General features: G+C 38.6%; 1 protein-coding gene and 1 long non-coding RNA gene across 4 annotated transcripts in view; both read left to right on the top strand.

The window, feature by feature from the left end:
• Nucleotides 1–16015, top strand: part of LOC143217601 (uncharacterized) — an 85227-nt gene that overhangs the window by 7464 nt on the left and 61748 nt on the right. For all 3 annotated transcript variants that reach the window (XM_076442073.1, XM_076442072.1, XM_076442074.1), the window contains one exon: nucleotides 10125–10419. In XM_076442073.1, the coding sequence (XP_076298188.1) occupies nucleotides 10125–10419 (295 nt within the window). The remainder of the gene's footprint in view (nucleotides 1–10124; nucleotides 10420–16015) is intronic.
• LOC143217607 (uncharacterized) lies at nucleotides 5674–6799 on the top strand. Its single transcript, XR_013010863.1, has 3 exons — nucleotides 5674–6138; nucleotides 6337–6395; nucleotides 6594–6799. It is a non-coding gene; the product is annotated as an uncharacterized LOC143217607 (long non-coding RNA).

The following is a 16015-nucleotide window of genomic DNA, read 5'->3' as shown; positions in this document are numbered from 1 at the left end:
GACCGATTTTGACGAAATTTTCAGAATATGTTTAATTGACACAGATTTACAAAACGTATTTTTTAAATTTTCAATGTCGGCCTATATAAAGATGTTGTAAAATGCAATTTTTTGTAAGTAAGTAAATACGTATTTATTTATTTATTTCAGCCTCGTGGCCCAGAAATTGGACATGGATTATAATTCTCGAAGCCATTCATCCCTCTATTTATCCATTCATCCGTTCCTCCACCCATCCATCCATATCCCATGCCACATCAAATACCTTATTGTCTATGTGATCTATCCCAATGTCTCCCCGCTAATCCTGCCTCTCTCTTTATTATCCCTTGTGATTAATTCTTTCCTTTTTTTCTCTATACTCCTAACCCATTCTACAATTTCTCCCACTCTTTTCTCCTGTACTATCTTTTCTATACCTATGTTAATTCTTTCTACCCCTTCACAGTCGTCTGCCAGGTGTTTTAGTTTCCCCAAGTGTCTCTCATTTTTTCTACAATTCCGATCAGTTACTATTTTTGAAAAAATTATTTTCACATCCTGTACTAAACTAATTGTTCTAGGTTCCCAAAAAGTTCAAATCGTATAGTATAATATTAAAAAAGTTATCATTTTTAGAGCGTCCGAAAATTTTTGCGAGTCACAGTATGTACATATATCGCGCACAGAACACAATTCTTCTTTCTATTAAATCGCATTTCTTAGGTCAAACAATTGCGTTTTGTAATGTATAATAACATGTAATAACGTTAAAAATTACTTAATATACACCCGCGGTAAAATCAATAAGTATAACTTTCCTCCTCACAGCAGAAACGTCGAAAAAATTTTTACAATGATGTCCCACAATAAAAAAATCTGAAAAAAATTGACGACACTGCCTGCTGTAGTACTTTATCGAGGAACCAAACAGTAAAAAGCATGTTTTCATATTTTCTAGAAATCTATATTTTTCCGATTTTTGGGGGGTTTTTCATTATTTACGACCACAGTTTGCAACCAAAAAATCTGAAAAAATTCTATAAAATGCGTCTTAGGATCCAAAATATGTAACATTTTTTTTAGAATTTTAGAACGTATTTGAGACCGGAAAATTGCGCTCGACTGTGCAACAGGCCTAACGGTTCTGGAGAACCGATTACACTGTCCAACACCAAATTTGTTTTCAATATACTGTTGGGTCCTTCTTATAGAGTTTTTTGCGCTGATTCCGAATCTGTCCTTAATTTTTCTCCTATACGCACAGTTTTTGAAAAACATGGCTTTGAAAAAAGAACATATTTTTCAACTTTAAACAAATATTGTGGTTATTATAAAAGATATTGAATTGTTCTTTACAGCAAAAGATTCTGTAGACTTTCCCGAATACAGTGATATCCAATATTAATACATTATGATTGTTTAAACATGTTTAAACAATGATTGAAGACGAAGAGACACTACTTTTGCACCAATTTTTGAGGATATTTTTCAATTTATCTCAAAAAATTAGGGTCCAGCGGAAAATCGAACTATACCACGCGATAGAGCTGACTTTTATCTTGAGAAACCAACCTTTCAAGTTTGTAACGTCGACGTTTTTTTCGAACCAGAAAACAAAATAACTTCGCCCGACATGAGCCACCAGTGGCGCGGCGAGGCGGCCTTCGTCGTCGATTTTCAATTGTTACTTTCAACAATTGCGTCCGTTGCCGGTTGCGGCCCGCGCGTATTCTTATGTTTTCACTTTTGGCCCACTGCAGTCCGCGGGGGTTGCTCATCACACTGGTTTAAATAAATAAATTTATATATTTTTCTATTTGTGAATTATATTATTCTAATAATTTATTGTGAAAATAATTGTTTAAATAAATAAAAACAAATAACAAATTTGTATAGATTATAAAAATCTATTTATTTTAACAATAAATTATTGAAATAACAATTCAAATAATGAATATGGAAACAAATTATAAAAATTTATTTATTTAAACAATTATTTTAACAATAAATTATTATTGAAATAACAATTCAAATAATTACTATAGAAACAAATTATAAAAATTTATTTATTTAAACAATTGTTTTAAATTATTGAAATGGTATTTCAAACAATAAATATAGAAACAAATTATAAATATTTATTTATTTATAAATTGTTTAAATAATAAATATTAGGTCGAACACAATATAGAATACAGAATGACAGAGAACCGAAATCCGGAACCGAAATCCTGAACCAAAATACATAATATCGGTTCTCCAAAATCGTAACCGTAACCGATATAAGCCAGAACTGCCAGCCAGTACCGATATTCTCGTAACAGTTATAAGTGTTATAACATAACATCATTTCGGTTCTTAATAACTATTTCAATCAGAACCGAAAAATAACAGTTTAAACAGTTATTTTCATAACCGTTCCAATCCCTGTCTGTAGCGTAGATTTACCACTATTTTAATATACTATACGATTTGAACTTTTTTTGGAAACTAGAGCAATTAGTTTACTGCAGGATGTGAAAAGAAGTTTTTTAAAAAATTGCAATTGATCAAAATTGTAGAAAAAATACTAAAAGTTGCGTTTTACAACTTTTTAATGTGGGTCTATCTACAGGGTGATTCACGCAATTGTTACAAGTCATAACTCCGTTTATATTGCATTTACAAAAAAATGCCAAAGGAGAAAGATAAATGGTTCGAAGAGAACTACATCTGTAGGCCTTTCGATTTTTTTTAGATGCAGCAGTGCATGTGCAATTAACAATTGCATAATTTCTTTAAATAGAAATGCATATTGTTTTTTACACAGATCGATTCTTCTGTTCATCCTACGTAAAAAATGATTAGGGTACACACGGCAAAAAATTATTAGATCTCGAGATATTTTCAAAAAATGTCTTTATTGAAGAAGATGCTCAAACGCTTCTCCATTACATTCTAAACATTTCTTATAACGTTTTTTTATTGTTTGCATAACTGCGTTTATACATCAATACGTTGGCCAGCCCGTGCACCTGATTTAAGTCCCCTTGACTTTTTCTGTGGGGTTATTTGAAAGATAGAATTTATTCAAACCCCATAGATTCTGTAGAGAATCTGAGAGAAAGAATCATAGTGGAATGTTCAGCAATAACTGCAGATAATTTAAACGCAGTTATGCAAACAATAAAAATACGTTATAAGAAATGTTTAGAATGTAATGGAGAAGCGTTTGAGCATCTTCTTCAATAAAGACATTTTTTGAAAATATCTCGATATCTAATAATTTTTTGCCATGTGTACCCTAATCATTTTTTACGTAGAATGAACAGAAGAATCGATCTGTGTAAAAAACAATATGCATTCCTATTTAAAGAAATGATGCAATTGTTAATTGCACATGCACTGCTGCATCTAAAAAAATTTAAAGACCTACAGATGTAGTTCTCTTCGAACCATTTATCTTTCTCCTTTGGCATTTTTTTGTAAATGCAATAATAACGGAGTTATGACTTGTAACAATTGCGTGAATCACCCTGTATAATTAAAATTTAAAAAATACGTTTTATAGATTTGTGTCAATTAAACATATTCTGAAAATTTCAGGGTAACCCTAAAGTTATTCTTCTAAATTTTCGTAGAAAGAATTGGTTTTCAATTTGGTTTAATTAATAATAACTGTGCCTAAAAATATGAAAAAAATTGGAGACAATATTGATGACAGTAAGTATTTCATCATTAAATTAATTTCCAAGATGGTGGCTTTTAAACATCGATATAAAATCTGTGTTTCTTCGAAATCTTCCGGCTTTTCTATTTTTTAAAACTAGAGTTTGCAACAAAGGCTCGGGAAAAATTAAAATACTTCTATGAATATAATTTATATTATTAGAGATTTGTATATTAGTTACATATTTGATATAAAACAATATAAACTGTATGTCCTAATCCTGGCCAATGATGATGTACGATCTGATCCAGTCTAAAGATGATGTAGGATCTGATCCAGGCTAAAGATGATGTAGGATCTGTTCTAGGCTAAAGATGATGTAGGATCTGATCCAGGCTAAAGATGATGTAGGATCTTGTCCATGCTAAAGATGATGTAGGATCTTGTCCATGCTAAAGATGATGTAGGATCTTGTCCATGCTAAAGATGATGTAGGATCTTGTCCATGCTAAAGATGATGTAGGAGCTGATCCAGGCTAAGTACTAGAGTAGGGGGCAGCACTATATGGGCACGGCCAAAACCCGGGCGTGAGCACTCTCATATACTCTCTGATTGATCCTATTCAGGGTATCGCCACTCAATGTATTTTTCTGTTAGCACGGAAATCGAACGCCATCTGAATTTTGTGTTACATAACTAACGGGTAAACGCGGGAATTTTAAATCCATACTACCCATTCCTTGCTAATTTATAATTTTTATTTGAAAATAAAACAAATTAAAACATTTTAATACATTTTAAATTCAGTATATTGAATATTGTAACACTTACAAAAAGTATATGTACAATTTTCTACTTATTAATAAATTCAAACCATATTATCAAGCGCGACCCTAGTAGCATTTACGGTTGGCCAACGGTGGCCAACGGTTGGGAGTTTGTTGGGGAATGGTGGGGCATGGTTAGTGGTTTTGCCGACAAATCCCCAACCTAGGGCCAACGAAGAAAAATTACGTCAGTTTGCCGACGAATACCCAACGTTGGGCCAACGACGAATAACCAACATAGGGCCAACGACGAATACCCAACATAAGGCCAACGAAGAAAAATTACCGTCAGTTTGCCGACGAATACCCAACGTTGGGCCAACGACGAATAACCAACATAGGGCCAACGACGAATACCCAACATAAGGCCAACGAAGAAAAATTACCGTCAGTTTGCCGACGAATACCCAACGTTGGGCCAACGACGAATAACCAACATAGGGCCAACGACGAATACCCAACATAAGGCCAACGAAGAAAAATTACCGTCAGTTTGCCGACGAATACCCAACGTTGGGCCAACGACGAATAACCAACATAGGGCCAACGACGAATACCCAACATAAGGCCAACGAAGAAAAATTACCGTCAGTTTGCCGACGAATACCCAACGTTGGGCCAACGACGAATACCCAACATAGGGCCAACGACGAATACCCAACATAGGACCAACGAAGAAAAATTACGTCAGTTTGCCGACGAATACCCAACGTTGGGCCAACGACGAATAACCAACATAGGGCCAACGACGAATACCCAACATAAGGCCAACGAAGAAAAATTACCGTCAGTTTGCCGACGAGTACCCAACGTTGGGCCAACGACGAATAACCAACATAGGGCCAACGACGAATACCCAACATAGGACCAACGAAGAAAAATTACGTCAGTTTGCCGACGAATACCCAACGTTGGGCCAACGACGAATAACCAACATAGGGCCAACGACGAATACCCAACATAAGGCCAACGAAGAAAAATTACGTCAGTTTGCCGACGAATACCCAACGTTGGGCCAACGACGAATAACCAACATAGGGCCAACGACGAATACCCAACATAAGGCCAACGAAGAAAAATTACCGTCAGTTTGCCGACGAATACCCAACGTTGGGCCAACGACGAATAACCAACATAGGGCCAACGACGAATACCCAACATAAGGCCAACGAAGAAAAATTACGTCAGTTTGCCGACGAATACCCAACGTTGGGCCAACGACGAATAACCAACATAGGGCCAACGACGAATACCCAACATAAGGCCAACGAAGAAAAATTACGTCAGTTTGCCGACGAATACCCAACGTTGGGCCAACGACGAATAACCAACATAAGGCCAACGAAGAAAAATTACGTCAGTTTGCCGACGAATACCCAACGTTGGGTCAACGACGAATACCCAACATAGGACCAACGACGAATACCCGTCGTTCAAGATATATGTAGCGTCGATCGTCATTTGGTATTTGTCGATTTTCACTATTTCATTCTTCTGTGCTGTGTCGAACTGTCGAAGTGGTCGTTCTTTGTGTCGCGTGTTCTACTTCATTTCATTAACAAAAAATTTTGATAATGTACAAAGTGGTGGAATTTAATTCAACACCATTAATTTAATTCAATTCAGCATCATCGTTCGGTAGAACAGCAGCCATATGGATGCAGCTACGCCAAATATTTGTAAGTATATTGTTAAATTAGTAATGAGTGGTTTAGTTTAACAATTATTTATACCTATACTTAATTATACGTGTTACCACGTATTGTAGATACTTTCTAAAGAATGTGTGTAATTTATGCATGCATTCAATTGCAATTAACAATTTTGTTTCCTTTTGCTTTTCTTGTTGTAAGATTAATTTCTATGTCATTTTTCAGATTTTACTGAGGCACAAGTGTTCGATGGATCATCAGCCATGCAGCTACGCCAAATATTTGTAAGTATATTGTTAAATTAGTAATGAGTGGTTTAGTTTAACAATTATTTATACCTATACTTAATTATACGTGTTACCACGTATTGTAGATACTTTCTAAAGAATGTGTGTAATTTATGCATGCATTCAATTGCAATTAACAATTTTGTTTTCTTTTGCTTTTCTTGTTGTAAGATTAATTTCTATGTCATTTTTCAGATTTTACTGAGGCACAAGTGTTCGATTGATCATCAGCCATGCAGCTACGCCAATATCTATAACTGCGAAAAACAGTTGTATTTTAAGTACGTCGTTATCCGATTCTTGTTTCACCATCTTAAGCGGAACTGTTGTAATTATCAGAACTATTGAAGAGGTGTAATATGAATGTAATATCATATTAATAATGTGCAACGTGTTATGTATGTAATATGAATGTAATGTCATATTACTAATGTGGAATGTGTGTTATGTACGTAATATAATATGTAATGTAAGGAATCTTACTTTTATAATATGTAATATATGTATACATTTCGTACATATATATGTAAGAAATCCGTTATATGCTAGCGTGCATAATAAGTTAGTACTTATATATTAATATAATATGTGAGGCAAAAATTGTTACCTCACAAAATGACTGATTGTGAGATATAAAAATAAAATATTTTTATAATACACATATATATATGTATATAATTAATTGACCCTACAGAAAGAATCCTTTTGTTGGCTTTTCGTATTATAGTAATGTAGGCCCTACGTTGGGTATTACCGTTGGCCCTACGTTGGGTATTACCGTTGGCCCGACATTGGACGTGATCGTTGGCCCTACGTTGGGTATTACCGTTGGCCCGACATTGGACGTGATCGTTGGCCCTACGTTGGGTATTACCGTTGGCCCGACGCTGGCGCAACGTTGGCTGAACGTTGGCCCAACGTTGGCCCTGACTGTTGGCCCAACTGCAAAAAAGAGCGACATTTCTAACGGTTGCCCAACGCAAACCCCCAACGTAGGCCCAACGAAACGCCAACCGTAAATGCTACTAGGGGATAACACTGTTTCATTACAAATATTGCAAATTAAACATTATTTACAAACTTTTTCACAATGAGTATACATCAAATGTATATCACAGCAATTAACAATGAACTGGCTCAATAAAAAGCAAAACAATGTATAACACACATCCACACATATCGTATATCTCGTAACACACATCGAGATCGTACGACACACATCGCAACTCGCAGAACATACATCGAGATCGTATAACACGAGATATAAGATGTGTGTTACGAGATGTACGATGTGTGTGATGTGTGTTACGATATATACGATGTGTGTTACGAGATATAAGATGTGCGTGGATGCGTAACACACATCGTATATATCGTAACACACATCGAGATTGTGTAACACACATCACCCACATCATATATCTCGTAACACACATCGTATATCTCGTAACACACATCGTACATCTCGTAACACACATCTTATATCTCGTAACACACATCAACATCGTATAACATACATCGCATATCGCAGAACATACATCGAGATCATACAACATACATCGCATATCGCAGAACATACATCGAGATCATACAACACACATCGCATATCGCATAGCATATCGCATATCGCAGAACGCGAGGGTCATCTGCCCTTCCTTTGCGCAATCAACGATCGGCTCAGTGGCTAGACTACGACGAAGATTCAAAACACTTACCAAAGCCACAGTTGCACCAAAAGAAGGTCATGGTGATAGTTTGGTGGTCTGTGGCCGGTTTGATTCACCACAGCTTCCTGAATCCTGGTGAAACCATTACAGCTGAAAAGTACCACCACCAAATCGACGAAATGCACAAGAAACTTCAAGGTTTGTGTCCAGCACTGGTCAGCAGAAATGGTCCTATCCTTCTCCACGACAACGCCCGGCCGACCCTTCAAAAGTTGAACGAATTAGGCTACGAAACTATCTCATCCACCATACTCACCAGATCTCTCGCCCACCGATTACCACTTTTTTAAGCATCTCGACAACTTCTTGCGTGAGAAATGCTTCAAATCCCAGAGAGATGCTGAAACGGCATTCAACGAGTTTGTCACCTCCAGGCTCCAGAATTTTATTCGACCGGAATAATAAGATACTCCAACCTAATACATTGAAACCGTATATTTTTGTTTACAACTGTTTACAACGCGCACCAAAATACTGGCATCAATTCCATCTGGCGGACTGTTTGAGAATTACTCCTGCAAGTAGTGACATCTTTATTTCGTGTTACAGTACTAAATTCGTGCTAACAGTTCTCCTATTAGAGTGGCGATACCCTGATCCTATTAGAACAAATTGTGGGCTGTGTGAGGGCTCATTCGAAAGAGGAAGGTTCAACGCAGCGCGCTTTTCTCATCTCATAAGTCAAAAAAGTCTATTAGAGACAGAAAATGTATTGAAATCTGCGGGATTTTTTCCTAGATTTTTTCTCTACTTTGGGCCATCATATTATTAGATATAAACATAATCTCGTTAACCTCGTGAGAAAAGCGCGCTGCGTCTAACCTTCCTCTTTCGAATGAGCCCTCACACAGCCCACAATTTGTTCTAATAAGGTCAATCAACGTCTGGACGCAAACCCATATTTTCGACCCAAAATCTAGTAAGATTCTAGTTCCTTTCTAGTTACAAATCGAGGGTATACTACCCCCTTAAGGGGGAATTATACCCTCGGATTGTAACTAGAAAATAACTAGAATCTTACTAGATTTTTGGTCGAAACATGGGTTTGCGCGCCTGGATTTTTTGTCGTTATTTGAGCATATTTTGAGCTGGGTGAGGACTCATTCTGTAGAGGAAGGTTAAATACAGGGCGCTCTTCTCATGATTTAACGAGATTATGTTTATATCTAATAATATGAGTGCCCAAAGTAGAGAAAAAATCTAGAAAAATAACCGCAGATTTCAATGTATTTTTCTGTCTCAAAGAGACTTTTTTGACTGATATGACGAGAAGAGCGCCTTGTAATGAACCTTCCTCTATCAAATGAACCTTTGTGCAGCTCAAAATATGCTCGTATAAGGTCAAAAAATCGAGGCGCGTGATTTCATTCACATTAGCATAGATTTCCCCATGAAGACAGAGGTCCTCCCGGATGCAGAGCCAGTCTAGAGCCAATTTTAGTGCAGTTCGTTTAGACGAGATGGCGCCTAGTCAGGAGGACTGTCAATCAGTGCTGTGATATTGTGCAACATTTCACTGCTGCACTGCTGTCATCGTGGAATCATAGCAAAACTGACACAGATGAGTTAGATATTCTCATCGGTGGCACTGATATTAGTGCGAGCTGCCCTGTGTAACGGCATTCGCGACGAGCTGAATAGAATATAGAAATAGGAAGCAACTCCATCTCGTGTTCATTAGGCAGTTGCGTGTTTATCAATGTTACCAAACCTTTTTTTTGCACAGAGGTTTATAACATTGATAAATAGTTATTTTCTAGTTACATTGGTTACGTAGTCAATCGATATCGCATCAATTGACTCACGCACACACACATAAAATACACACGTACAAATATTATTACACGCATACAGAAAACATCCAAAATCTCGCTCCTACAGAAATGATAGATTTATTTATAAAAAAGTAAAAATGACTTTCAATATCTAAATTTCATAAAAAAATCGGTAGTGTGTACCCTAATATGATCATTTACTAACTAGTTTTATTATATTGCAGGTGGGTGCTATATTGCAATCAAATAAATCGACTGAAGCAAAAGTGTCTTCAGTAGACAAATCTACGTGCATATCCCCGACAAGATTGTTTAATTCCCCAACAAAGCAAATGTTACGGGAGCAGATCTCTAAAATGAAAAGAAGACATCAATTGGAATTGGGAGCCTTAAGAGCGAATAATAGAAGAAAAGACAGGAAAATTGCGGATCTGAAAACAAGATTGCAGACTCTAAGAAGGAAAAACTTGTTAGAAGAGAAGCAAGTTCATTCTTTGTCAGGTATTTCGGATTTCGATGGTGAGTTGTTTGCTTCATTAATATTCACCTCGAGCATACTGCTATATTTGATTTGAAATTTGGCTTAAGGCCGGATCTCCTTTGCGCGTCTCGACGCAGCGTTTTGTTATTCCAGCGCCATTTATAGTCATACTTCATCAGAACTAAAATGATCTTGAAAATTAAATTGCCACCTCGTGATGCTCGTGTTGCCACCTTTTGACAATATCTCCTTTCCGACTCATTTTACAATAAAAACATCTATATACAAAATTAAACTAGAGAAAATTTACTACAATTTTGTAGTAACAATTTTTATTATAGTTTTGGCGTACGAGCGCCGCAAAGTGTACTTCAACATGCGTTTTGGCTAAAAAACTCATTTCCACATCACCTTGAGGGAAAAAAAGAAAGAAAAAAAAGAATTCATTTTCTTATAATTAATTAATTCATCTATTTAAATCCCAAAAAAGTTCAAATCGTGTAGTACGCTACTGTATGTTTGATCACGTAGATAGAGCTGTCAAAAGAATAAGAAGATTTACATCTTCGCCGACAATTATTACGGAATCGAATGCTGATGAAACATTTATCGCGGTATTGATTATATTAGAGTATCCACATCTTCCGTGGCTTGTTTGACCACGAAATTCTCAGCTTCAAATTTTGTCTTCAACATTCTAATGAGGCGGTTCTTGTTTGCATCATTCCCCAGGAATGATTTTTTTTTTCTCGTAAATATACGAAAAACACGCGTTGGTGCAGATGAATAATAGTTTGCGGCGCTCGTACGCCAAAACTATTGATTTTACAAAAAAAATTGTTATTACATAAATTGTAGGAAACTTTCTCTAGTTTAATTTTGTATACACAGAGTAATTCTTCGATCGAAGTCCCAACACCCGTGTTTTGAACGGACTTCAATAGCGTAGGGAGGCTTTTTTTATGGCTGCGTCTACCGCGCCGAGACTTCGATCGACGAGCCGAACATAGAGAAGGACAGAATGAAATAGGATCGCGTGGCCGAAGGCGCCGAAGCGTGTCGCTGTCGCCGGCACAGTTTAAAGGCCCGTGCGTCATCACCAAAGTTCTATCTTCTTTATTTTCCATTACACTGTCCAACACCAAAGGGTATAGCCGGATAAGGTAGTCAAAAATGCCCTTGAACCGAATTTTATCGACGATGTGCCATTCGATAGAGCACCAAGAAAAAACATACTGTGCAAAATTTCAACCCTGTATATCGATCGGGAGGGTAGTTATGGGGTAAAATCGAAAAATCAGTTTTTGGCCTATTTTCCCTAGTTAATGACGTTTCAAAATTCTGAAAAAAATCTGACACATGTCAAAAACCCAAATACATACTTTGCAATTAGTTTTAGATTTTTAAAATGGAAATCCTGCTTGTAAAAAATCAAAAACCTCAAAAAAATCGAAAAAATGCAGATTTCACATGGAAGTTCTCGAGTGTCCACTTTTATATTTTTACAGTAGCAGTATATTGTTATAAGTATTGTTCATGAATTTTTTCAGATTTTTCGGTTTGGTGCGCCGTTGTTGAAAAAAATAAAAACCGATTTTTTCGACGTTTTTTCCGCGAAGAACTAAGCTAACCTTAAAATTGTTACGTTCTATTTATTCTGTAAGTCTATCAGGCTCTGATAAACCTTGAGCATTCTACAGAAGTAATTAAAGAATGAAATCAACTTAATTAATATTTCTACAGTATAATCATTACATCTAGAAATATAAATCACGGTTCCAACAATTCAGTTGGCTCATTGCCAAACTGAACAGTACATTGAAATCATAAAAAAAGTTGAAATTTGTTGGACAGTGTTATTTGTTAATGGAACTTTCACCAACATATTCGTGGCATTTTTTAATGCAAAACGATACCAAACACGATATAATTTGGCCATATTTAGTGGTTTCATTGACGGTATGGAGTAACTGTAGGAAATGGAAGAAGATAGCGAGTGAAAGAAGAAAGAAAAACTGTATTGTTTACTTTATTGTTTAAAATACCAATGCAATGCTGACACTTTTATCAATAACTTCCTTGTGATTATTTTTCTGATGTATAAATGAGTCGTTTAATAATTTGTTACGAGAGTTTTCTTTCCTTTGACGTTGTATAGCCTAAAAAATGGTGTGTTATGCTTAGAATAGTATGATGTATTTATTATTTATTAATTAAGTATTTCAATTGTGTCTTACCTAAGATTGTTAATTTGAGTCCTTCTTAACAACATTGTGCCGGCGGTGCAAGATATTTTCTGAGAGACTCGGAGTGTTTAAAAAAGTCCTCACAGACCTTTGTTAGTTTTGGGAGTGGTTTGACCCCATTTGCGGCCCTTTCTTCTTCTCCTTCCTCTGCAACCCTTTCTGGATCTCCTTCCATTCCATTCCAAACATTTCTTTTAGGCTATACAACGTCAAAGGAAAGAAAACTCCCGTAACATTCTATGTAGCTAGAAATAATGACTTTAATAAGTTTGTTAGCGTGGCTGATAAATTCTTCTGCACTCAACACCTCAATGTTATGAGATTCCAGTTCAGGGAAAAGCTTATAATTTTCAATCACATGCTGAAAAACCCGAGCAGCTAGAACAGCTGGAAAGTTTAATTCAGCAGGTGGTTTCCCAGAATTTGCATTGCATACCCGCCCGAAAAGGGACTCTGCGGTCATGCAAACGTTTACAACGCTTCTTGATGGAATTAATAAATAACCGCGCGTAATTGCTGCAATATACGCAGTCAGATTTTTTTTGTGAATTGAAATATTATCTTTGTCCATTTCTTCACAAGCCATCAGGCATTCAATGCATTTAATTTAATATTACCCAGCCAGAAATGTACCCAACAGCCTGCTGGGAAAATTCATTGATATGTGGTGATTGCGCCCACGAAAAATTCACTAATTTCTGTGAAGTTTGAATCATCATTTGAAATATTGAGTCCGTACGTTTCTGCCTTTGCTGCTGTATGGGCCGCATCGTAAACATTAATATCGTATCGGTCAAGTCTGGCACGTTTTTTCTTGTTTTCCCCTGAGGACACGTGCGGTATCCGTGTGGTGTCCATCGCCCTTGCGTTTCCCGTATTTATAGAAATGTCATGACGTACTAATAGTCGTTTGTACGCAAAAATGAATTGAGTAGCTGTAGACACCATCCACTTCTACCTCGAATTGCACAAAAGAAGAGCTCGATATGGTCCTGACTCGTTTTATATGTTAAAAAATACTCCATTTGAGATTCAGGTGGTTTGATGTGTGCATCGAAAATATTGAAAATTGATAAGACGGCGGTGAAAACCCTATGAAGCCCGCTTTCCTTCTAGATCGAAATATGGGCGTTCGATTTTCTTCTGTTAATGTGGCTAAGTAGGTAATTTCTCTAATTAATCTTGGGCGCCAAATATCCTCATTGTCTCGTCTTAGAGGACTTTTAAAATGTTTCCTCCAGGGATTTTGGGGGAAATCTACCATCTCGACGTGTCCAACGGTATCGGTTGCGCGTGGTCAGAACAGCTCCTCCAACCTTCGTTTCCTCCTTCTCAGCTTAGCCATTAAAGCATCTCCTGGTGTCCATGCACTGATGGTCTCGTCAGTTACATGTGTCAACCATAGTCCGTCGTTATCTCCTCTCTTTTCCCGTTTTTTCCCAGGTATCCTGAGCAGGATGCTTCAGTAACTCTAATTCGCATATTGGTCGGGCCCCCATCTTATACATTGGGAGGGAAGTTGGCAGTTTTGTATGTACGACGTGCTGGGCAGAACGTAACGCTGTTTAGTAGTTGATATTGCCAGAAACAGGGAGACTGCCTTCACATATATCGTCAGCTGGTTGACACCGTGCTTCTGCGTTGACGGATCAGGATGAGTTTTATAGAGGTCGAAGATATGACGACGTCGGCCATCGTCTTCTGCGTGGTTATATGGGCCACAGCGTGAGATGATTCTGCTTGCATAAACCACAGCGACGGATCCTCGCGGAAGAATGAGGGAATTTTCCATACGCGATACGAATCGACGTGCTTCTCGAGAAGCGATCGCAGGACTTCTTCATGACCAGGAAGTGGTCCCGGAGCGGTCATCTTGACTCCAAGATGGAGTACGCGGTGCTATAGAACAGGACCCGCGGCGGTGGGTCTTAAACTTCCTTGACGGAAATGTACGCACGTCGAAATTACAATGCTACGCTTCTACTTCGCTGACACAAACGCAACGATATTTCCAAATACGCCACGTGAAGACCGACGCGCAAAGGATTCTACAACCTTAGCAGCCAATTCGGCGAATTCTTGCGGATCGGTTATTTTTGACATGGCTAAGACTGTCCTAATCTGAGCAGGAAGCTGCTCCACGAATATGGCGCGAATTATGTCATCGCTACACGACTCGTCGTTTAGGTTGCGAAGACGCACAGTTCACAGAATGAACTGAAACCGACACTAAAATAAAAACCTCATATATTTACAAACATACATACTTGATTAGATAGAATTATTTACAACCTTCTAGTTATACGTATGTAACAACCTGGTTTCCGTCGTCACGTTCGGAGACTTCCTCTTCGTCCTTATAGCTCGCCGCTCCAGAGTTTGATGTTTGACGAGAGGAAAGATGTCGATGGGGAACTGGACGTGGTACACGGGTTTCGAAATAACGACACAGGCAATTTCACTGACATGCTCGCTGCCGGCGAGTTCGCGGACGCGGTTTTACGGAATTCGGTCTTCGCGAATATTCACTCGGTAACCGCGACTTTCGGATACGGATGCGCGTAATTTCCTCGGACGCGCACGTCGCGGTTTTCAGGTACGAAACGCGTTACTTTTTCGAACGCGGCTCGAACGGGTTTCGAGGCAGGTAAACGGGAAAAATCAGGACGGTACGGGAACCCTGCCCGAGTCAGGTCGGTCGGATATGCGACGTGGCGGTTCGCCATACGCCATAATCCTCTCGGGCGGTTCTACGGCGACGAGTGGTGGTTCACCGTGCTCATCGTTCGTTCTTGTCGGCGGTACGCCATGACAAGCTCGCTGGTGGTACACCTTGGCGAAAAAAGAGTGACGGTACGTCGTGCTCTAACTATGCTACAGGAACAGGACGTTTTCGGGGAGAGAGGAGGGCTCCCTGCCTGAGTCGTGTCGGTCGGATTTCAACGTGGTGGTTCACCGTGCGTTTACATCCTCTCAGGCGGTTCTACGGCGACGAGCGATGGTTCATCGTGCTCCTCGTTCGTTCTCGTGGACGGTACGTCTTGACGAGATGGCTGGTGGTACACCTTGGCCTTTCAGAGGGGCGGTACGCCGTACTCTACTTCGGTGGAACGTAGTTCTTCACCGGAAGGGATGCTTACAGGGATACTAACAGGAACGATCCGATCTGAGTCTCGTCTCAGCTAAGAAGGCCCTCCCGGGGTCGCGTAGCGGCTTTTATAGATGCGGTGCTGGACTTCGGGAATGTTCTCGACGTTTCTCATACGCGTGGGGGAAACACTGTCGACTCGTTCCCATCGGTATCGGTTTCATGGCGCGGTGGTCGCGCGGCGCGGGGCGCGTATCGGTGGTGCGCGACGGTTCGGTTCGGTCTAGTTCGGCCCGGTTC

This window comes from Lasioglossum baleicum, chromosome 17 (genome assembly GCF_051020765.1).
Source record: "Lasioglossum baleicum chromosome 17, iyLasBale1, whole genome shotgun sequence".
Classification (NCBI taxonomy): Eukaryota; Metazoa; Arthropoda; class Insecta; order Hymenoptera; family Halictidae; genus Lasioglossum; species Lasioglossum baleicum.
Note: the sequence above shows the minus strand (reverse complement) of the source record. Positions and strands in the feature narration are given on the sequence as shown.